The following is a 25,751-nucleotide window of genomic DNA, read 5'->3' as shown; positions in this document are numbered from 1 at the left end:
TAAAGACAACGGGTTAAACAAGTAAATAATATATAAATAATAATAAATACTAAACAAATATTTTAATACGGTGCTGGTACAAAGATACTGTGCCATATATTTTCATTGTTAAAGTAGGGAAATATTAGGCTTTGTAATTCGGTCGCTAATAAAAACTTTTTTATGGCCCCGCAAGATGTTATTACACAAAAGCATAAGTTGACAAGCAATATAATTATACTGATGGAAGCGGAGACAAACTTTAACAACATATCATATAAAGGAATTATCATAATTTCATTCAGTTAAAAAAAGCTCCAATTCTTTATTTCAATACAGTTTTACTATTTTAATAAAAAAGTGATGTCTATCGTGGCATAGAGGCACAAGCATGCGACTGTAAACACAACGGATTATGGGCTCAATTCGTAGTCGAGGAAATAAAATATTTAATATTTTCTATTCCTCCCTCTGGTAAGAAGGCAAAGCGCGGCGTTGAGTTACGTACTCTACACGCAATGCTTCCTCGGCAGAAAGTGGAAAACGAAAGTGTCTTAACTCTAGTCTTCTAAATTTCCTCTGCCTACCCTGCTGTATACGGGATACAGCGTGAAGCTGATTAATTACAGGAGTGTTTTCCATATAATAATTACGATTTAAATTTATCATAATTATTTTCTTATTAATAAATTATTTTCTTATTATGTACTACTATAATTTACTATAATTACTTACTTACTATAATTTTAGTTAATAAGATAAAATGTTTTACTAAAAAGTTTATTTAGCACCCTTACAAAGTACAAGGCATCAATTTATTTTAGTAGCAAGCTGAACGTAAATAGTACCAGCAAAGCGTAAATACGAGAACCGTTTACATTTCTAGAGAGTTCGAAACAAAGTTACAACAACACATAAACGAGAAAATGTATTTATTTATTTTAAAGAAAAAACAATATTTCAGATACTGTTTGTGAGTTATTATTATTATTTTCTTCATAGATAAGAATATTAATATTGTTATAATTTTTTTAGAGATAGAAAACTATATTAATATTTTATGTTCACATTTTCAGATACACCTGTCAAATAACTTTAACTACACCATGATGGGAACAACCTGCATATTTCTCCGGCTTTCTTATTATTATTTTTTTCCCTAGCCTACACCATCCCTTTGTTGGGCAAAGGCCTCTCTCCACATCTTCCATTCCGGTCTATTTAGGGCTATTGATCACCAGTCAGGCCTATAATAGTCCAGCTCGTTCTGCCATCTCCGTTTTGGTCTGCCGATTCTCCTTTTAGAGCTTGGAATCCATCTGGTAGATTATTTTCTTATTATGTTTAATATTATCTTTAATTATGCTACATTTAAAAAATATATCTCTATATTTTTTTAGTGTTATAAATGAAAGGCAAAAAATGGTAGACAAAGAGATCTTAGCGCTTTAACACTCCGTTCTCCTCTTCTTCTATAATCTTGAGATACAATATTTGAAATGTCATCTTTACAATTTTTTTGTTTTTGTCTCGCATTATTTAAAAAATAATTAACGTACGAAGTGAATATTCACGTAAGTACAAAGTCCCGAAAATCCTTTTTTTCAAAGGTTAAAAAGAGATTTAATTCTAGGCGTTGGGCGAAGTTAGTATAAAATTTTGGAAAGTTCAGAATAATTAAAAGAGTTCAGCTTAACAGTTTCAAAGCTGATTTTGATCCCTGTTGCATGTGTCAATGACTTCTTCAACGTTACATTATTTTTACCTACATTTACATATAACAACTTATATATTTTAGGACTTTTAAGGTTTTTGCTAGAAGTAATTTTTATATAAAGAAAATGGTTATTTATTCTTTTTTTTAAATGTAAAGAGAAATCATGTCATACTTTTAATAGCTGTGCTACGAGTATGTACTTTTTTTGTTTCAATATTATTAAATTTGATGGCCATGCAAGCTCTTCGTAGGGTATACATAGTAAGTTTAGCTGACCGAATTCGCAATGAAGACATGTACAGAATGGCTGGTTCGAGCGAGGATGTCACATTAAGATAATGAGTGATGAGAGAAGGGCAAAAAAGATTTTGAAGCAAGAGTGGATTGGTAGGAGAGGCAGTTCGATAATCGAGATCGTACAGCTGGATTGGTAGAGACAACACAGTGTTAAAACACTCCGTTACCTACAAACCAACAAAAATTATTATTTACAAAATTCACAAACAGAAAAAAGAAGTTTGTGTCGAAATGTTTTGATTTATTTTATTTTATAGAAAAAAACAAATTACATTAAGCAAAGATTGTTTCAATATTTTACATACGAGAATGAAAAATAAATCTAAGCTTTGGAAACAAAGGCAAAATCATATTATAATAAGAGCCTGTATTAGTTTATTCTGTCAAACAAGTAAATTGCTGACGTCAACTTGATTTATTCGCGAATGCGAAACTTTGCGTAAAAAGCGTAATGGCGACGAGTTGTTATTTGATCAGCTCATTCGATTTAACGTCTATTTTTGTCTGTTTATTTTAAGTATTTGTGATGGTGTCATTATTTTTAGCACATTACTGTGAAGAGTGTGAGGTCATTTCTGGCGTAGGGATGCAAAGTGTGACTGTTTGTGGGTTCCCATCCCCAATCGAGGAAATGAAATATTTATTTCAAATTTATTTTTTCATTTCTTCGAGTTTCTTCGAGGCAAAGGGCGGCGTTGAGTTCCGCCACTCAACACGCAATGCCTCCAAAATTCGGCGGAAAGTGGGGAACGGAGTGTCTTACCTCTAGATTCTCTTATAAACTAAAATAATATTTTAAACAAAAATTGTGAATCTTTGCAAACTAGACAAATCGCATATTTATCTGAAAGTTTGAAGTTCGTGCTAATTAAGCCACTCGGGTGCTGACTCTGTTCACTCAAGGATTATGGAGAGACCGCCTGTAAAATAATTTTATCACGCCTTCGTAAATTTACCCTTGGACTAAAAATAGAGGATTTTTATCAAGCTCTATTGAATACAAAATTAATTTCTATGTTCACGGCGAAGCTTTTGAATTCTTTCAATATATCTCTATCTTGGTAATCTTATGAATACTTACCTTAGTGGAAAAAAAAGAACAACAAAAAAAAACAAAACAGTTTGTGTTTAATATTGAATAGTTAGTTGTGTAAGTTTTGTTTTACGTAGGTAATTAAATTTGGTGTAGGTGCAAACCTTTTGTAGTATATGTTTAATTTGTATGTATTTAACTTAATTTGTATGTATGTATTTTACGGCATTTTTCAATGACTAAAAACTTTTTGAAAATCAATTATGCAAGTACCCGGAAGTATCAGGTATCTAATATATAGTATTATTACTTACATATCCATTACTACTTATTAATATAGAATAGCTAGATACATATATGTATAACTATGTTAAACCAGGTAATAAATTAACCATAACTTTAAGTCATGACTACTGTTCTACTAAAACTAACTACAATTTGATTAGAATCTAATTTATGTAGCGTCCTGTCTCCCAGTTGTGATTCCATATAATATACCTATAATGCTGTTATGTTTGGTAGACAATTAATTTGCGATTAAAATATTATAAAGACAAGAAAGGACTCATAAAATTTTAAATATATATCTATATGTTCATGCAATAATATATAGAAAATAAAGGAAAAATAAGGGGAATGAAGTTTTTTAACGTTTTTTAAAGTTTTTAGTTTTTTAAATAAGAGGAATGAACATTTTTAAGTTGGCTCTAAAAATTTTTTAATTTAAAATTTTTGTCATTCTGAATATATCATCATAATAGTCGGGCGTCAACCGGACAAGCTCGACCTTCGAGCGTTCCTGAGATAAGCAAACTCCAGACAAACAGACAAGCCGACCGACAGACCGACAACAAAGTGCTTTTTTTCCTTAAGAGGTCCAGAATCTTAAAAAAATAATAGATAGATATTTAATTTGTAATATCAATAGTTAGGAACTTATTAGGAAGATATCTCGCATTCTTTTAAGTTTTTTTTTAATTTATTTAAATTTAAAGTAACAAATTTATACTTTTAATGTTTTTTTTATATTATAATTATTATTTATTAATAGCCAGTACAGGTTATTTCAACTTGACATTTAATGATCCGCCTGTCTTTTTTATCTGTGTGGCGTACCAACGACTCGAGATAACTTAACTTTTTATTATCTACATTCTACTGACATTTTATATCTGTCAAGTTACATTGTCGTTTTGTCAAATGACTCAAATGTCAATAATGAAATGGAAATTATGTAGTGTACCGACGCTATGATGCACTTGTAAACTTGATATGGTTTGTTCAATTACAACATAGACAGAACCGTTCTATCATAAGTAACGGTAGTTTAATAATTTCAACATGTGTGATAGCGACGATCCTAATGACCAAAGTCGGTCAGGTATGGATTTGACTGGTTTCTTGTTTGGAAACATCGATGAAAGAGGTCAGTTAGAGGATGATGAATTACTTGACGGTGATTCTAAGCGTATGCTGTCATCTCTTTATCGCTTGGGACTTGGGTCAATGTTATCTGAAGTTTTAGACGAAGAAGAACCGGCTAAAGAGGACATTGAAAATGGTATATTTTCAGCTTTTTGATTGTCCATATATTGCCTAATAACATTTTTGTACATTGTTTACAATTTATCACATACATTTCAGATTACACTGAAAAAAGTCCATCAGCTGTTGACTTTTTCGATATTGATGATGCTGCAGAAGAAGAAAAGGTAAAAGAAAAGTGATTATTACCTATATTACATTTTTAATTACTATACACTCTTGTTTTTTTTGGTATCCCAACAACTCATCGGCAAAATTATATATCAATATTGCATATTACATGTTTGATTTAAAAGTTCACTTTGATTTATCCTATTAAAATACAATTTATCAAACAAATCAAATATAAATTGTATAAGATGTAAACAACATGAAATACCTACAGTAGAAAAATATTTTATTTATGATTATTATTATTTGATTATTTTTAATCTATCTATAAATATTAAGTGAAGTTGTTATTCAGACAACAATATATAACTGATTTATTATTATACTGATATGAAAATGAAACAAATGTCAGAAATGGCAAAGTTCAAATGATACTTCAAATGTGCATAAGAATGTAAAAGAAAATTTAGATATAAAAATTTTGTGATTAGTAATAGTATTAGTATGTCATTGTCCACAGAATGATGAAAACTGGAAAGATAATGGAGAAGAAATACAAAAAAATGATGAAGGGTATGAAGGTGATATGGAAGGTGATGGAGAGCTCATGCCTCCGCCTTCCACTGTCCCGTAAGTTTAAAGTTATTTAACTAAAAGGGCAGCTTCAATTTTTATTGCAGGGTAGACAGAGGAAATCTACAGATAATATTCTCTATTTCCTCCTTGCCTAGTCTTTGTGTCAACAAGTCTGGAGTGGCAGGAGTCAAAGTCATATTTTGCTTACAATCAAAATATTTTAAATTTTATCACTTTCCTGTATGGAAATTTAACCCACAACCATTGCTGTTGAAATATTTTTTTCATTTGAGTAAAAGCATAATAAATATAATATAATAAAATAATATCAATGATTACATTTATGGGATTGTATAGTTGACAATAAGTCATTTATATCTTACAGAGACATACCATATACTCAAGTCTAATTCCATCCTGTTAGAATTGGAACACAACTTTACTCTTCTATATTGAAGGCCTTGATTCCCAGTCAGTATAAAAGCAACTTTGTTAATGTGTTCTGACAGCTTATTATGGTAGGTGTTTTTTACTTTGATGTCTGTTAAATATGTCTAAGTGGGATATTTTTTTACAGTAAGCAAAAGTCAGAAAAACCCAAGAGATTGGAAACTCCATTAGCTGCTATGCTCCCATCAAAATATGCAAATGTAGATGTCACCGAGCTGTTCCCAGACTTTAGACCTGATAAAGTGAGAATGATTTTGTTTTTTTTTGCATTTGTCATAATTGGATACAATTATGAGGTTACTAATACATAATATCAAGTTATGGCTCATACAATTTATAGCTCCGACAACATTCTATAGCGCTTGTATATTATTAATATATATATATATATACATCTCTTGATTCTCTAAAAATTATGGATATTCTTTTTCAGGTTCTGCTATTTTCCCGCCTGTTTGGCCCAGGAAAATTATCAAGTTTACCTCAAATATGGCGTGGTGTGAAAAAACGTAGGCGACGTAAACGAAGCGGCAGTACTGGCAGTGATACTCCAACTCAAGCGGAGCTACAGGAAGTTCAGTATGCTAGTGATGATGAAGACAAATTCCTTAAGTATGAATAAAGTATTTCTATAAATTGTTTAATAATTCCAATTACGTAGAATTTTATGAAATATATGGTGGTTTATAGACAAAATCCTAAATTTCTTGTGCTATATGTAAGATCTTTTTTTCGGTGCTTATAATACTTGTGGTAGCTTATTTCTATAATTTATGTTTGATTTGCATGGCGGGATTTGCTGCACATGCCACACTTTGTCTACCACAGCTGAAAAATCAAAATAGCTTAAACATAATTCGCCCAACTGAATATTGAACAATGAACTATCTCACTAAGATGCTGTGTCACTAAGCAATGTCGGCTTCAATAACTCTAATAATTTAAATTCCCTCATCATCAGGCCAATGGAAGAATCTCCACAAGTGTCTCAACAGGAAACAAACATGCAATCTGCAGGTGATAAGACTCAAAGGCCAACACCAGCACACTGGAGGTTTGGACCGGCTCAGGCTTGGTATGATATGCTGAATGTACCTGACACCGGGGAGAACTTTGATTATGGTTTTAAGCTTAAGGTTGGTAATAATATGGATTAAATCAAATTAAATCAGTTTCATACTGTATGCCGCACACAGCAAGGTAGGAAGAGGAAACTTAGTGTTAAGATACTGTGTTTCCCACTATCTGCCGCTCTAGTCGGTTTCTACATTTTTAAATTTTTTTTCATTTAATAATTCCAAAGAATACCATATTAAGATTTTTTTTAAATACATCTTTTATTTCTCAGGCGCCATCACCGGACCGTGAAGATAAACCAAAAGATAAACCAGAAGATCAAATATCAGATAGTGAGCCCGTCGAGAGCCCTGACAGCGGCTTCACTGACGACGCCTTCCTCATGGTGTCTCAGCTGCAATGGGAGGACGACGTCATATGGGATGGCAGCGAAATAAAACACAAGGTGATATTTATTTTGAGTATATAAATTTTATTTAATAAAATAAGAAATTATGTTTTTAATTTGTTTGTGGTTATTTTTTGTATTGTTTTGTAAATTGTGAAGAGTTTACATGTACCGTACCGTACTTTACGAATCATTTAATAACCTTGCATAATTTAAGTATAGAAAGAAAATCATGGCATTGTATGACAGAAGTGATGGAAGTGTGACTGTAAACGGTTGTGGTGTTATATTTTCGTTCATTCGCTCTGGTGTTAAAGTGCGGCGGTGATTTTCGCCACTCAACATACAATACCGCATTCGACGGAAAGTGGGAAACTGAGTGTCTTAACATTAGGTTACCTCTGCCCACCCTGCTTATAAAAGTAAATGCAGATAAAAGAGTTATATATATTTTAAAAGTAAATAAAAGAATTATTTATATTTTTATATTCAAAATTAATTCTCAGGTCCTAGCTCGTCTAAACAGTAAAAGCAATGCAGCAGGCTGGGTGCCCACTTCAGTGAGTCGTACTGCACAACAGTTTTCACATCCGAGGCCTCAGCCGCCCGCGCCCTTACAGCAAAAACCTCCTACGTATGTTTGTATTACTATAATACGAACAATGTGTCGTGACCACCTTGAAGTTTCTGAACTTTTGCCCATGGTACAGTTGGGAAGAAAAATTAATAAAAGTTAGATTTTTGTTTTAAATCTAATTTGCGCAGATATGACTACGACTCTTTGACCGTACCGTATTTTGTCTTAATATTGAATTAATATAATATTACGTAAATATATCTAATATATAACATTAAGTTAAAACGGGCGAAGCCAGGTTAGTAATATATACCAAAAATTCTATAATAGATCAACAGCAACCTCCACAAACAACGCTATATCAGGAGAAGGAGAAGATAACACTTGGTATAGCATTTTTCCCGTGGAAAATGAGGAGCTCGTCTACGGAACATGGGAAGACGAGGTTATATGGGATGCCGAGAACATGACTAAAATACCGAAACCTAAGATATTAACATTGGATCCAAATGATGAGAATATTATCCTTGGTATACCAGATGATGTGGATCCATCTAAGATTACCAGAGGTTTGTTTTTAATATGATTTTTTTTAATGTTTATTAATTCTTTTGATATTGCATCGCAATCAGAAATTTAGTCTTCTATTCATTTATGAACTACCAACATTTTTTATTTTTTTTTTACCTAGAAACTGTCCAACTAAAAATAATTTTAAAAAAGAAAATTTTCCTTGCTCATTATTGAATAATACTTTTAAAGATATTACAGATATCTTATTTAATGTTTTGATTTAGAATATTTTTTTATTAACGAAAAAATTTTAATGCACAGAGCGAGGTCCTGCACCTAAAGTGAAGATTCCGCATCCACACGTGAAAAAATCAAAAATATTATTGGGCAAAGCCGGCGTCATCAACGTGCTGCAGGAGGATGCGCCCCCTCCCCCTCCCAAGTCACCGGACCGAGATCCGTTTAATATATCTAATGATGTGTAAGTAATGAATTGTTATGTTTATATATAAATATTTTTGAACTATTTTCAGTTTTAGTCAGCCAGGTTTCTTATTTTAAATTTCTTTTATGGTAACTTCCGAAAAAGTATTTAAATTTTTGATATAGGTTGATTTAGAAAAATGTTTGTTTTTTATTTTATTTATTGTGTATTGTAGTATAATAAAAATAAAATAGAAGAATATATCAACCAGTCTCTAAAATAAATTTACGTTACAGCTATTATCAACCAAAATCTCAAAACCCTCGTCTCAAAGTGGGTGGAGGTCAGTTAATACAGCACAGTACACCAGTAGTGGAACTTCGGGCGCCATTCATACAAACGCACATGGGACCAGCTCGACTCAGAGCCTTCCACAGACCAGCTCTGAGGAAACTTACTTATGGGGCTTTATCTGCTCCGGGAGCCCATCCAGTACAGCCGTTGTTGAAACATATTAAGAAGAAAGCTAAGGTTTGTAAATATGAAAGTAACATTTATTGTTAAATTAAAATATTGTTAGAAAAAAGAAGTGGTTAATGTTTTTTAAAAATAAAAAAGACACCGAGAGAGAGAGAGAGAGAGAGAGGGAGAGAGAGAGAGAGATACAGTCTATATTTATTTCTTAATGATTCAGAAAAAAATTCCATAAATGACCTGACTGATGATTTGGTTGATGTTTGATTGATATTTATAGTATTTTTCGCCTATAGCGAGCTTCTTTTTTCACGAGTTTCCTAACAATCTTATGATTTACTAATATCGATTCATTACCTGTGTTTGAGATATGACCAGACGTTCTTTCTATATTTCGTAGTGCATATCTATACATATAATAAAATTATATTTTCTTGTACATGAGAGATATATGAGAAAATCTATTAGTGTGAGAATTTATCAATGTAACAGAAACCAAAACAATTATTTATATTTTTTTTGTCTGTGCGTTTGTGTACGCTAATCTCAATAACTGCTTTACCAACTAAAATGCAGTTCTTAATATTATATATTGACAAACTTTCCTTAACGTTTAGTTTTTTTTTTATTCGGTTTATAAATTGCTACAACATTTTTATTATAATATATACTAAAATATGTTTTATGCTGTGCTATAATAGACTACGAAAGTAATAGTAGTTCAAAGCGACGCCGCGAGCGGACCGCTTGTAAAATGTAACCATTTTTAAACAGCAACGTGAAGCTGAGCGTCTAGCATCAGGTGGAGGAGATGTCTTCTTTATGAGAACACCAGAAGACCTCAGCGGTCGCGATGGAGAATTAGTACTGGTGGAATTCTGTGAGGAACATCCACCCCTTCTCAGTCAAGTTGGCATGTGCACTAAGATAAAGAATTATTATAAACGGACTGCTACTAAGGTATGATATAATATGATTTATGATGTTTGTGACAAATTTACATTTTTATTATGTTATATATCCTATCCTATCCTATATCTTATAAAACAAAGTCGCTTTTCGTGTCTGTCTGAACTTTCTAACTCTTCTTCTTCTAAACCACCCAACAGATTTTTATGCGGTTTTCACCATTAGGTCGAGTATTTCTCAGGGAAGGTTTATATATAGTTTATTACTTGTACATTCTTATGTAAATTAACATAAATACGATAAATGTGTATAAAGTCCTACCCGTTGAGACACTTTCGCGCATGCGCTGCTTTAATGGTAAGTACTACATGAAAATAATGTACTGGAGTATTGTCCCTCTTAGTAAGATCTACAAAAAAGTCCGCGACAGCATATTTTTATCTTTTAAGGATAACGTGTAGTGATCATATTTCTGTCTAAAAATAGTAATTTCAATATATTTTTTATTGTGAGGGATATTTTTCCATAATGGTATTAATCCTTATCCTTTAAAATACTTTAATAATTTTCTACGTTAAATGAATATAAAATTTGCTGTTTACACTATTTCGAAATTGCGAATAGTTTTAGAGAAAAACGCATTTAATTATTGACACATCACGCCGTTGACTCATCACCTGTGCCGACTCAAGTTTTACTTATCCCTTACTCTCAGCATATAAATAAGTATATTAGTTACGTTGGCCATTTAATGTAGATCAAAAATGTCTTTTACTGTTTTTCATTTTAATAATTACTTTAGAAGTTGTTACACTATCAAAACATCCTTGCTGCGAAACGCGCCCCGCGACGTTTTGCTTATACAAGCGCGTCATGAGCAGTCATCGGTGGTTCAGTGGTAGAATGCTCGCCTGCCACGCGGGCGGCCCGGGTTCGATTCCCGGCCGATGCATTCTATTTAATTTTCCTCACAGGCAGCCACGTAGTTGCCAAGCCACTTGCTTTTCATCAGGGACAGAATACCCTCTTCAGCATTAACCACAAGCTCGAAAAAAAAAACCCGCCTGCCTCTATAGCAACGAAGATTTAGATGCTTTTGCACGTATTGGATAATTAAAGTTGAATGTATTATTTCGGCGCGATATATTTGGTTTCATATTTTTTGTAGTAGTTATTAGTAGGTAGGTTTTTGTTTATAATTTCTTCCGTTTAAAAATAGTCATTTAACTATCTAAAAATAGTCATTTAAATATATTTTAATAAGTACTTGAAAAGATTAGTAGCACAGATTTAAAATTACGGAACCTACTAAAACATCCTTGCAAAAATCCTTAAATCGGGCGAAGCCGCAAGGGAGTCGCTAGTATTTTTAATAAATATAACATAATAACAATATATATTTGGTGCTCGAAAAGTAATACACACGTCTATTGTTATTTAAATAAAATAATATTCTGTTGCTTAACTGTAAATATGTTTTATTAAATTCATGTAAGTTAGACTTACAGTAATAAGAATTTCAAAAAAAGTAAAAAAAAATGAAATGATCCACTACTAATACTGACTGTTTTATTTATTATTTATATTCTTTATTGCACAAAAAAAATAAAAAATGTACAATAGGCGGGCTTAACGCTAACAAGCATTTTCTACCAGCCAACCTGTCATGTGAGAGAACAAAAAGTGTAAGCGTGCAAAAATAAAAAAAAATAAAATAAAATATCAATTTTGAAAATACATACAGATATATATAATAAATACAATATAATATATACAAACTAATAAAATATATATATACACAAACATATATACACACACACTTTTTTTTTATATAATGTGTATATGTATATATATATATACATATACACATTATATAAAAAAAAAGCTACATATATACAACAAACCATTATATACATTTAAATGAATAATAGTAATTTAAAAATAAATAAAAAATTATATAATTACATGTTTTAGTCTGTCTTCAGTGTGTAATTAATAATCACCATTATTTATATATTTTTTTAGGATAATGGACCAAAACCATTAAAATACGGTGAAATTGCCTACGCTCATACATCACCTTTCCTCGGTATACTACCACCTGGGGCGACACAATCGGTCGTCGAGAACAATATGTATAGAGCACCTATATATGAGCACACCGTGCCTCCGGCTGACTTCGTTGTTATTAGGACTAAGTGAGTTTAGTGGTAGTTATTTTAGATATTAAATGATGTTTTTTACCCACTTCGGAAAATAAGGAGGTTCTCAATTTAATCTGTATGTAATATATATGTATGTAAGTTTGTCTGTTATCATTTCACGTTTGGCTAAACTGTTTTTGAGGCTTTTTACGGGAAAGTGTTTGTTACATTTAGGAGAAGCTATCAGATTTTAAGCGACTTCAAAAAATAGTAGGTTTTCAGCGTTCACAAAATAATTCCTCCCTTAATGCTCCTCTATATTCCCTAAGAAATTATTTTTAGCTATCAATAATATATAAAATATGTTTTATTATAACAGGCAAGCGTATTACATTCGTGAGATTGATGCTCTATTCGTCGCCGGACAAGAATGTCCATTGTATGAAGTTCCTGGACCCAACTCCAAAAGAGCTAACAATTTTGTTCGTGATTTCCTGCAGGTATTCTTTATTTTAAGTCATTTAATAACATAGATTCTTTTTTATTATGTATAAATTATCTAACTAAATTCTGAAGTTGCAATTATAATTATTTCCAAGTATTACGAAAATATGCAGTTCAATAAAATATATAGTAATCTAAAAATTTATAGTTTAAAGAAATCCATAATAGGGATATAGGATCTAGTTTTTATAATTTTAATTTTTGAGCATTTAAACAAAAAAATCTTGATGTTCCAGGTATTCATATACAGATTGTTCTGGAAGTCGCCCGATAATCCGCGTCGTATAAAAATGGACGACATCAAGAGAGCTTTCCCTTCACATTCTGAGAGTTCAATAAGGAAACGTTTAAAGCTGTGTGCAGATTTCAAACGTACTGGCTGTGATTCTAATTGGTATGTTATACGAGAAATATTTTGAAAATTTGTATTTTGCAATTAACTATCGGAATTTTACTAAAATTTATTCTTATTTATACCTATGTAAATAAAACAGCCATTTTGCTCACAAGTTGAGCTGTTATTACTTGTTCTCGTTCTTGGAACGCCGCGCTTCGCCTGGTAACATACCAGAGCTGGGAAATAAAAATATTAAATAATTAAATCACCGAGTGGGAATCGAACCTACAACCATCGCGATTACAGTCACTCGATTGTGCCATTGCGCTATGACGGTTTCAAAATACTAAAATATGAATATTAATTAATTATCCATATTAAATTTATTACACAGGTGGGTAATAAAACCCGATTTCCGTTTGCCATCCGAAGAGGAAATACGAGCAATGGTGTCCCCAGAGCAGTGTTGCGCGTACTTTAGTATGGCGGCGGCGGAACAGAGGCTCAAAGACGCAGGTTATGGTGAAAAGTTTATTTTCACACCGCAGGAGGATGATGATGAAGAACTGCAGTTGAAGATGGATGATGAGGTATTGTATACATATATATTGTGATTTATTAAAAAAAAAATAATAGACATAAGGGTGTAATTGCTTTTAGGCTACATTATTTTTTTTTAATATAAATAAAGTATTAGTGTTTATTAATTTTAGGATGTAATTTCGTTTAATTGTATTTGACATCTAAAATTAATTAAAAAATATATACAAATAACATATAATTTGTAACAATAAAACTGCTTATAGGTCAAAGTTGCCCCATGGAACACAACCCGTGCCTACATCCAAGCGATGAGAGGGAAATGCCTCCTACAACTCACGGGTCCGGCCGACCCCACGGGCTGTGGTGAAGGGTTCTCCTACGTGCGGGTCCCTAATAAACCCACACAGCAACCCAATGAGGAGCAGCAACCTAAGAGAACGGTGACTGGTACTGATGCCGACTTGAGAAGACTTAGTTTGAACAATGCTAAAGCTTTGTTAAGGAAGTTTGGTGTTCCGGAGGAAGAGGTAATTTCTTTTATCATATTTTGTATATTTAGTTCAACTAATGGGTTTAGCCCACCTCAAGATTGTGGAAATAGGTTCCCTTATGTATGGGTCCTCCCGGCTTGGTGAGGGGTCCCTAATAAACCCATACAACAATCCGATGCCTAGAAGATCGATTGCGGGTACTAATATTGACCTGAGACTTAGTTTTAACAATGCTTAGCATTGTGGAAAGTTATTAAAAAATGTATTTCGCTGAAAATATAAATGCTATATAAGAAGGTTAATATATTTCTTGTATTTGTCATCTTACTAACTGTTATCTTCAACCGGATTTTTTCTGTTATATTTAGTGTAGTCGTCTACCTGTGGTGGAATGAGTATAGTATTAATAATGAAGAATATTAATATATATTTAACTGATATTTGCTTATCTGACATAAGTGGGTTTATACCACAACAATTAATAAATAGTTGTCATTTAATTGATCTGGAAAGCAAATTAATAAAATATTTTCTATGGTGATTTCTATGATACTAATCAAGGGTTTCATTAATTGTTTTTTTTTTACTTTTTACCATACAGATTAAAAAGTTATCTCGATGGGAAGTCATTGACGTCGTGCGAACATTATCAACAGAGAAAGCAAAAGCTGGTGAAGAAGGCATGACTAAATTCTCTAGAGGAAACAGATTTTCTATAGCTGAACATCAAGAAAGGTATTATTTATGTTTAAAAAATTTTTTTTCTTGTGAAAAACAAAATAATTTCTTACTTATCATAACTTTTTGTATAAAAATGATATGTTATGATATATGCAAAGAAAAATGTAGAGAATAAGGAAAGTGGTTTATGTCAATAGACTTCAAAGTAAAATGAGCTATGGCAATATGAAATAATCTATTTCATTTACAAATGATAAAGATACCATAATAACATATTTATTATGTTTTGTTGTTGTTGTTTTAAAAGTAAACCTTAAAAATAAAAGCTTTTAAAAATAAGAATAGTCTTTTTTCAAACAAAAAAATTCCATCCTCGGCCGAAAATTAAAGAGTCAACAGCTGATTCTAAACATTTTATAGGTACAAAGAAGAGTGTCAAAGAATATTTGAGCTGCAGAACCGCGTGTTGACGAGTACTGAAGTACTGAGTACAGACGAAGCTGAAAGTTCAGTCAGTGAAGAGTCTGATTTGGAAGAAATGGGCAAGAACCTCGAAAACATGTTGGCTAATAAGAAAACTACAGAACAGGTATAAATAATAATAGGCATTTCTAAAAAAATCTTAAGTCATTTGTTTATGAGTTTGAATAAATTATCCGCCGTGGAACTACAATTGTTTAATATCTTAAAAAATTGACGATAAGAAATAAAGATACTACTATACACTAAGATACTTATAGATCTCCATTTACAGCACCCTGCTGTAGGCAGAGAGAACCGTCCGAGAGTGTTAAGATAGTTCGTATTTTTACCACACTTTTACCCATTTTCGTACATTTCGTACCTTAACGCCGCGCTTTGTCTTATCAGAGCAAGTAAATGAAAATAATTAATTTCCCCGAGTGCGAATCGGACCCACAACCGTCGCGCTTACAGTCAGTACCGATATATACCGATGTGCGACGACGGCCTACTGATGTATTCAATAATTCAATTACCGATTTTATTTCATTCATGTTTTAGTTAACAATGGAAAGAGAAGAAGCTGAAAGAGCTGAATTGAGAAAAATAATTTTGGGACAGTCTGAAAAGAAACCACAGATCAATCAAAATGATCAGCAACAATCTTCGCACCAAGGTATAATCATGTTAAAAAATGTTATAAGTCATGAAATATATGTATTTCCTAAACTTTTTAATATATGTGGGATACATATACTATGAAGCTAAAAAACATACATTTTAAGGTCGTGTCCTCCGACTTGTCCGTACGTTCCACAACGCTTCCGGTCAAAGGTACACTCGCGTTGAGTTAGTGAGGAAACCTGCGGTCATAGAAGCTTATACAAAGATAAGGTCGACCAAGGATGATGCTTTCATACGACAGTTTGCTACTATGGATGAATCGCAAAAGGAAGAAATGAAAAGAGAAAAAAGAAGAATACAGGTACAGTGTTTATCTATTAACTAAACTACAATATGGCCGACGAGTTGTGTCCGCCCTGAAGTTAGCTGTATGTAAACTAGCTGATGACTGCAGATTTGACTTTAGAATTTATTTTCTTCCCAATTGAACAATGCCCAAAAAGCTCAGAAATCCACTGGCTCTTCGACCGCACTGTATATGTATATCACATATCACACATATCCCATATATATATACAGTATAGAAATTAATTACGATACTGTTATTCCAAGGATGTGACATGTTTTATTGTGACGTTGAAACTTAAGATCATAAAGAATATTCGAAACTTACTTATTTTGCATCTTTAATTTTCTAGGAGCAATTGCGTCGTATCAAGAGGAATCAGGAGAGAGAAAGGTTGGCTGGTAATGTGTCTGCGCCTAGTTCTTCTCTTGGTGATAGTAAGTTCAAATTGCATATATATTATAGTATCTGTTTAATTTTCTATAAAATTTTGTCAGGCCATGAACAAAATAAAAATTTAACAATACAATTGCAATAGATTTGCTTTTCGATATCTAAGACAATACAATAGAAAATACTTTTTTGTTTTATCATATATATTACATTTCACTACATTATTGTAGAAGTTATTTTTATTACATTTTAAATATATGTACTTATTATTGAAATTAATTTATATATTACCACTTTATTTAAACAGGTATGAGCATGTCGACAATGTCTGAGTTAAGTTCACCTTCCTCCAGCTTAATTCCGCTTGGCCAGATCAAGCAAGAACCAGACCTACACACGCCTTCCAGACGTCGCGCCAAACTAAAACCTGATTTGAAATTGAAGGTATTAATTGTATTAGTATTATTGCGTGTTCATGGGGGGGTCTGGGGTTGGTTCTGGTTTCAAAGCCAGACTTTATATCGTTATCAGAATGAAGAAAGTAAATAATTTAAAATATAATCTCTCCCAGGGCAAAAAAAAACAATTCTATTTAACGTTCCCCAGTGTGGTGCATGCGGTCAAGTGGGCCACATGCGTACGAACAAGGCGTGCCCACTGTACACGGGCGGCGGCGCCGCGTCCCCCGACCACGACGAGCCGCCCACCGAACCTGAGGACCAGGAGCTAGGTTACGTTGAGGGGACCAAGCTTACTTTGCCTTCTAAGCTTATTAAGGTATGTTTGTTTAAACTATACGTTGTATCCTGCATTTAGTAGTTGATCCGAGTTCTGCACTAGGTTCCTTCTGGTCAGAAGGAACCTAGTGCTAAGACGCTCGGTTCGCCACTTTTTGTCGAATTCTCGTGGTATTTTGTTGAGTGGTTGTTACCTTGCATTGTTACCAGGGCGATGAAATGAAAATATTAGACAATTCATTTCGAATCCAGAACCGTCGCATCTACAGTCACACAAGCTTGTGTCACTGCGCCACGATAGTCCCAAATTTTCTTTAATATTTATAAATAAAATCATCAGTAATGAACGGATAATCCAAAATAATATAATCCGCTATTCAAACTGATATAGTATTCTTATCTTACGGATGTACATTTTTATATTATTTATATTTTAGAATATTTTTTAAATAAAAAAACTTAATCACATACAAATATATTGCTTTATTATTTGTATATTTATTTAAAATAGTATAGGTACTTATTAATGTCTTCAGTGCTATGGAAATTATTCGTATTGTTTTCTATTATATTTTGTAATAAAATAACTTGTTTTAGTTTTAAATAGTTATTTAAAAGGCAGTTGCCTTATACTATTAATAATAAAAAAACAATCTACCTATATTTTGTGGTATAAAATCTATACTATTTCTTACCAGCAATCAGCGGAAGACCTTAAACGTCGCCCTGGAAGTCGAAGAGGCGACATCCGCGCAGGAGGTCGCAACCGCCGCCGAGGTACCAACAGCGAATCCTGCGACTACCTCGTGAAGAGGCCTGCGGAGAGACGGCGCACTGACCCGCTAGTGACACTGTCTTCTTTACTAGAAGGAGTCCTGAACCATATGCGCCATTTGCCCGACGTGCAGCCTTTTCTGTTTCCTGTTAACCCTAAGGTATGTCAGAACCGAGTGGAATTATTTTTTATTTAATATTAAATAGCGACTGTGTGAAGAGACCGGCGGAGAAACTATGCACTGACCCGCTAGTGCCACTGTCTATTATGTCTGTCTCGGTTGTACACTAAGGACACAGCAGCTGTAGTAGAATTCGAACTCACACCGCTTGGATATCGTCCAAGCGCTCTGACAACTAAGCCAGACATTCTTATCAAGCTTACGTCGAAATTGTTTTTCGCTTATTAGAACTTATTTATGTTGTTAGCATCTCTTTTACAAATTTCCTCTATACAAAGATAATTACTTAGAATTATTATTTTCCAAGAGAAAGGGGATGCTAGTTGTTTAATATTTTTTACGTTTTAAGCAATTGTTCTGTACTTAGGAAAGAAATTAGTTTTTTAAAAAACGTATATTAATAATCCAGACCATCATAGTACAAGCATGTGACTGTAAACGCGACAGATTGTGGGTTCAATTTCAGTGGAAAGTGGGAAGCGGAGTGTCCTAACACTAAGTTCTTAATATCTGTCCTATTGATAAAAAAAATAAAACCAATTGTTCGTACAGCTCGTCGCAGACTACTACCGCATCGTATCTCGGCCAATGGATCTACAAACCATCAGGGATAACCTAAGACAGAAACACTATCAAAGTCGCGAGGAATTCCTCGCGGATGTAAATCAGATCGTAGAAAACTCTAATCTATATAACGGTAACATTTTATTGCTCATATTATTTGTTTTAAAGTTAAATATCATGTTTCTTTTTGTAATGTGAAATAGATTTTCTAGTTTGATTTTGCGTGTAAGTTAGGCCTGAACTTCGTAACGTAGCTATTTACTTTGTTTTCTTAAAAATATTTTGTTATAGTATAATGTATAATAACAATCGACTTAGCATATCTAATGTTTGCATTATTGCATCGCAGAACTCCTATTTCTGAATATTTTTAGAAAACAAATAAAACATTGAAAATAAAATAATTTAGGGGGATGTTAACCTGCGCTTCTTGTTAACAGTCCAGCTGTTCTGTTTACTAAGGTATTCGTTCTTATCAAACTATGTCTATGAAATTCTTATGAGGTTCTTACAACTTATTTATTTATTGATACCGTCTGTATAGGGATAATTTTACATATTTAATATACCTACCTAAAGATCATCGATAAGTATGATTAAGTATGATTATTAAGGTGTGATTCTGCATTAAGAATAATTTATTTATCCCGTTTATTTATAACATCTACGCTCAACTTAATATAAATTTCAATTCAATTAAAATCATGTTTTAGGACCAACGAGTAGTCTAACAGTGGCAGCTCAACGAATGATGCAACGCTGTTTCGAGAAGTTAGCAGAAAAGGAAGAGCAATTCATGAAATTAGAGAAGCAGATTAATCCATTGCTAGATGATAACGATCAGGTAAGTTACTTTGTTTTAAATTATAAAAAAAATATATCTTTGTTAGTGCTGGTCTTTTAGATTTAATATATTATTTATAAGTAAATTTGAGACAATTATAACCTCGTGGTATAAAGTACGAACGTTAATGTTGTGGTTATACAGTTTAGGATATCATTTACAATTATATTCTCCAAGCAGTAAAATATAAAGTTTTATCAAAATGTAATAGTCGAGGGTTTGCATAAAAAAAATAATCTTATATTAATGAATGCAAAGGCGAAGTGCAGCGTTGAGTTCCGCCACTCTGCAAGCGATATCTCGAATTATGGTAGAAGTGGAGAACAGTCATGACACCAGATCTTCGTCTGCCCTGCTATATACAGGAAAACCTATAAAGCTATAATAATAAAAATAAAAAAGAAAATAAAATAGAATATATAAAATAATGATATATAATGCTTAATTAAAATTTTAATTTAATTATAATGTATAATAATATATTATGTACTTTTTTCTATCTTAATCTCATAGGTTGCATTATCATTCATCTTCGAGAACCTTCTTACAACCAAACTTAAAGTGATGCCGGAGGCGTGGCCATTCTTGAAGCCTGTAAATAAGAAGCAAGTTAAGGATTACTACAATGTTATAAAGAAACCTATTGATATGGAAACTATTGGGAAGAAAATTCAAGGTATGTATTAAGAATAATTAATTTCATTATACATATTGACATTTAAAATGTTTTTTTTTAAATATACAAAAATTTGATTTGAACAATGGTCTCATTTCTATTAATTCTGTAATTTTTGGTTTGTGTGGACACCTCTATTATATTCTTTGAGTATTGGATAAAAAATATAAACAATAAAAAATAACAGACAATATTAATGAACAGTATGTGGCACTAGTGCTATAACACAATAGTCTTGTTTACCCCAAAAAAGATGTATTTAGTTTTACTTTAAATATTTAAATATGTTTTTTCCTCTGTAGCGCACAAATACCACAGCCGTGAAGAGTTCCTCCGTGATATCCAGTTACTGGTGGACAACTGTCGCGCGTACAATGGCGTCAATTCACAGTTCACGAGGCAGGCGGAAGCTGTGTTGAAAGTCACGCAAGAGGCTTTGGAACAGGTTGATTACATTTTTCTTTTAGAGTCACTTAACATTTTCTTATATATTTTCCGTGTACAGACACCAACCTGTTACGATTTTATTATAAGTATAGATATGTATAGTTACTACATTATTAGAAACATACTAAAATTGCACCATCAGTATTCACTGATTGTGCAATAATATCGTCGTTTACAGAACGCTCTTAACTTTCCGACCTTTTTATAATTTTATTGAAATATTAAATTAAATAGTCAATCAAACCATATCAAATAGTTATTAAAGCTTTTGCTCGTTTTGACTCATTTACTTGTTAGATATACTTTATAGTAAACCATAAATGCAAATACAAGCAAAATTAGAATTTATATCTAGTAAATGCACACAACATTTGGTGAAGCACAATAGGCAGTCTTATCGATAATTAGCGATTTCTTCTAGGCCACCTCGAAATTAGAAAATATAAACTTAAAAATAATCAGTGGGTGTTGCAAATATACATGCATATAGATATAATAATAATTGGTAAATAAAAAAAAGAACATTAATATCTTGCTTTTTATATTATTCTATTATGTTGTGTGATATTGATGTCTTTTAAAGAAAATAAATATGTGTTTTCCTTGCCATCAGTTTGACGAACACGTGAGTCAATTGGAAGCAAACATCGCCAGAGTACAACAGAAGATGCTAGAAGACGCGGAACATTCGGATTTAGAAGATGACGTGCAATCCCAGAGCGACGAGAAACGAGGTCGAGGACGGCCTAAGAAACATAAACCTAACACTATTGATGGTGTGGCTTTATTATTTTTTTAGTAAATTTTTAACTGTAAACGCGATTGGCTGTGTGTTCGATCCCCATTCGGAGAAGTGAAAAAATTATATTTTCATTTCTTCGCTCTGTTATCGAGGCAAAGCGCATCGTTGAGTTCGGCTACTCAACACGCAATGTCTCTAGAATTGAGCGAAAAGTGGAGAACGGAGTGTCTTAAAACAAGGTTTTATCTGATACAGGCTACAGCGTAAAACGTTTAATTTTTTTGTTAATAAAACTTAAAGATCTAAAAAAAGATTTTTTTCTATAGAAGCGTCGCCAAGGAAACGAGGCAGACCCAAGAAAGAAAATAGTCTGGTCGATGGTAAGTTATTGCTAATAAATTAGAGTAAACTTTTGCCATTAAGGCTAAAAACGAAAAAATATCTTGTAAACTACTTCGTCACCTATTTTTGGGCGATTTATTTATCTCCGACGTCAAAAGAGGGGTGTTATGAGTTTTCGTGTCTGTGTATATGTTTATATGTATGGCTATGGCACCGTAGCTCTGAAACGTATAAATCGATGTCGATTTATTTTTTTGCTTGTAAGTTGTGTTAATCGAGAGTGTCTCTTATATCATCAGCTCTTTTCTATTTGATGAAAGGATATAAGCAACATCTAACGGTTCTGATGAGTTCTATATTTGGCTATTTAAATGTGTTTTACAGTTATTTGTGTCAAGGTTTAATTATTTGTTAAATTTATAATATAATTATTATCGTGAAAATAATAAAATACACACAACTTATCTTTATCGTCAAAATCTTTAGACATACTTAGTGTGTTATATTTTATAATTTTATACTTTGTATGAAATAACACTTACAAAGATATATTGAAAATATAAATTATGATATTTATTGTAGTTGTTTCATCTGACATATTATTTTTATTTAATTAATTTACATTAATTATTTTATGTTGTAGATCTTCAATACTCAGATAGTGGAAGTTCAGGTCTTGAGGAAGTGGAACAAAAGGACGCTGCTGAGACCATGGTACAGCTGTCCGTACGTCCCGGTGAGTATTTTCGAATAATTCGTGGCGCAGTGGCGCGTATATAGAGTGACTGTAAATGCGACGGTTGTGAGTTCGACTCCTTCTCGGGGGAATGTATTATGAGTTTAATATTTTTAGTTCTTTCGTACTCGTAACAAATAACTTCCTACCCTGGTATATGCGGGATAAAGTGTAAAGTTAGAAAATAAAATATAGATAATTCAATTTGTATTCGATAAAACAGAAGACGACCCGCCCAGCGACCAGCCGTTCGACACTTCGGAGTTCCTCATCAAGCGCGAGGTCCCCGACGAGCCGCCGCACATGTCCGACGACCTGGTGGACCTCGACCAGCATGCTGACTACACCTATCCAGCTGTTGTCAAAGTAAAAAAATATAATATAATATTCTCTATTGCATACAAAAATATGCATATTACATTGAATGTGACAATGAAAATTACAACCGAAATTTATAATAAGTCGGCCTTAACGCTTAAAGGTATGTCAGGTAACCTTTGAATGTAAGTTTAGGTAAAATGCTGTTTAAATATTAAAATACGGTTCACGAGCCGCTTTGAAGTTACCTTTTATATATACATAGATGGTTGCGTAGATTTGATTTTGGGATTTTTTTTCACTTTTGATTAATAATTTTATATTTTATAGTAAAGTTTAGCCACATCAAATCTTGAGTTTAAATTGGCACTCATGAACATATTATTTCTTCTTTTGTCAGCGAAGTCGAGAACGACACATTAGTCAATATTGATTTTAGCCCACGTCCCGCATTTTTGTTTTTAACGGAATGTTTTTAACAGTATATAATTTTAATAATATATAATAAAATACTTATAAACAATATGTTTTTTTATTAGGAGGAGCCCATGGAACCGGATATGAATTTAGATCCACCGATGTTGGACACAGTGCCTGGGGAACACCCGCAGTTCAAAGAAGAACCGCTTGAAAATTGGCAGGTACGTTCATACAAAATGTCATTTGTTTTAAAAATAATTACTTTTTTTAGGTTCACAATGAATTTCACACATAGCAGAAAAGGCATAGTGTGAAACCAGCATATTACTAGAGCGAGGAAATGAAAATTGTAAATAATTCATTCCCTCAAGTGGGAATTGAACGCACAACCCGTTGCGGTCGCACGCTTAGTCCCCCTGCGCCATGACTATTGAATATGGTTATTTACACGATACTAAAATACAAACGAACATTTTGATATTTTTGGCTCTCTGTCATTCTATTTGGACGGACTAATCTCCAAAACAGCTACCTAGATAGATTTGATGTAACTAAACATTTTTTTATTAAATATGACATTTTTTGCAAGCAAAATCAAATAATATCCCAAAAGATTTAAACTACGATTAATGATGATGATGAATGATATATAACAGTATGGACAACCATTGACTAACCAACCATTTCTCCTAAATACACTTAAATAAAATTAAAAAATAAAAAGCGGGCGAAGCCGGGCAGGGGCTATTAGTAAATTACATTTTTTGCTTCAGCCGGATCCTGCTATTCAAGACGATCTACAGGTTACTGATAGTGAAGAAGAAGCGGAAGATGGACTTTGGTTCTAATGAATTAAGTAATAAGTTAACATTTTTTTCAAATTTATATATTATTACGTTAAATATTTACTAAATTTTAGATAAGTGCATAATTGTTAGAAATAAATCACTGAAATATTATAGATTTGTTTTCATCTTAAAGACTTTGTTATAAATATTTTCTTTTCCTAAAAACAAAACGACTAATATATGTCTATTTTTTGCTTCAAGCTGTATTCCGCACATAGCAAGGTAGGCAGAGGGAACCTGGGAATATATTCCTCACTTTCCGCCAAAATCTGAAGGTGTGGAGTTGCGGAACCCAATACCGCGTTTTGCCACGTTACCAAGCATAAGAGCGAAGAAACTAAACTATTAAATATTTCATCTCCTTGAGTGGGAAGCGAACTCACAACCCGTCGTGTTTACACGCTTGTACCCCTGCGCTACGAGTCGCCTCCTAATTTGTCTGAATACAAGTAATTGGCATAATTCGATCTTGAAACAAGATATCTAAAATACAGATTCCAGGGATATAAGATACCAAAATAAACCACTGTTTACTTAACTCAGTTTAGACTGCTTTGATAGGTCAGCTTATTACTAAGTATATCTACAATATTACTTAATTAAGCTTTATGAAGTTGGCGAAGAACTAAAATATAAACTTGGCTAAACGGCTAGATCACGGATTATAGGTAATTGGTCTTTTCAAGGGCGTAGAATCTCCAAATAAATTATCAAATTTTTGTAGGTATTCGGCGTTGATAGACGGAAAACAACAAACAAACACTGGGCTATTAATCTTAGTGCCACAGCACAGAAATATATATTAAAATATTCATAAATCAAATAATTCATTGCCTCGAGTGGGGATCGAACTCTCAACCGTCGCGTTCAGTCACACCCTTGTGTGTTGTAGTTAAAGTTAAAATAAGATTAGTGTAAATGCAGAGGCACAACGTGTGTCTATAAACGCGCTTTGATGTCGAGGCAAACTGCGGCGTTTAGTTCTGCCATTCAACACCCAATGCCTCCAGAATTGGGCGAAAAGTGGGCAGCGGAGTGCGTTAGCACTAGGTTCCCTCTGCCTACCCTGCTATGTGCAGGGTACAGCGTGAAGATAATTTAGATTTTTTGCTTATGTAATAAAGTACTACGCAATAATGCAAATTTCATATGAAATATTTAAAATGAAAGCTTAATCACCTTTGATACAGATAATTCCGATTTAATAATTCGATACATTTTAGTAAAACAGGCACATATTTCCGATAACATATTTAAATGTTCAATAAATAATGATTTATGTGTAGCTGGCTCTAAATAATTTAATATCATGCTTTTCAGTATGCATTCCGATAGCAAAACGTATAGAGATTATTATTATAGGTTTTATTTTTTAGTAAGCAATGTATTGTGCACGTGTAATAAATCTTTAGGGATTACCGCGATATAACGCGGATGCAGTGGACGATAACTTTTCATAGATATAATAATATCTGTAGTAAAAAAAATACTGAAAGTATAAAAAAGAAGCTGAGCGGTTTTTCTCG

The 25,751-nt window shown here is 32.7% G+C and overlaps 2 protein-coding genes across 2 annotated transcripts in view; one reads left to right on the top strand and one right to left on the bottom strand.

The window, feature by feature from the left end:
- LOC146531455 (4-galactosyl-N-acetylglucosaminide 3-alpha-L-fucosyltransferase 9-like) overlaps window positions 1–25,751 on the bottom strand; it is a 251,987-nt gene that overhangs the window by 11,435 nt on the left and 214,801 nt on the right. The gene's annotated exons all lie outside the window — the stretch shown is intronic.
- On the top strand, window positions 4,224–24,336 carry Taf1 (TATA-box binding protein associated factor 1). The gene is made up of 35 exons (XM_085197873.1): window positions 4,224–4,587; window positions 4,671–4,738; window positions 5,203–5,312; window positions 5,836–5,950; window positions 6,142–6,320; window positions 6,670–6,844; window positions 7,057–7,230; window positions 7,680–7,807; window positions 8,081–8,319; window positions 8,585–8,744; window positions 8,984–9,218; window positions 9,936–10,121; window positions 12,096–12,268; window positions 12,594–12,714; window positions 12,955–13,112; window positions 13,450–13,645; window positions 13,862–14,125; window positions 14,691–14,824; window positions 15,191–15,359; window positions 15,794–15,908; window positions 16,018–16,217; window positions 16,555–16,639; window positions 16,903–17,039; window positions 17,202–17,372; window positions 18,031–18,267; window positions 18,841–18,985; window positions 19,566–19,696; window positions 20,210–20,372; window positions 20,675–20,817; window positions 21,433–21,595; window positions 21,888–21,941; window positions 22,547–22,639; window positions 22,863–23,005; window positions 23,497–23,598; window positions 24,151–24,336. The coding sequence occupies exons 1-35, from the start codon at window positions 4,368–4,370 to the stop codon at window positions 24,223–24,225; spliced, it is 5,361 nt and encodes a 1,786-aa protein (XP_085053999.1). The 5' UTR covers window positions 4,224–4,367; the 3' UTR covers window positions 24,226–24,336.

This window comes from Heliconius melpomene, chromosome 15 (genome assembly GCF_056956725.1).
Source record: "Heliconius melpomene rosina isolate 202511_hmr_F chromosome 15, ASM5695672v1, whole genome shotgun sequence".
NCBI classification, from domain to species: domain Eukaryota; kingdom Metazoa; phylum Arthropoda; class Insecta; order Lepidoptera; family Nymphalidae; genus Heliconius; species Heliconius melpomene.
The sequence above is the reverse complement of the archived record's forward strand: the minus strand, read 5'-3'. Positions and strand labels throughout refer to the sequence as shown.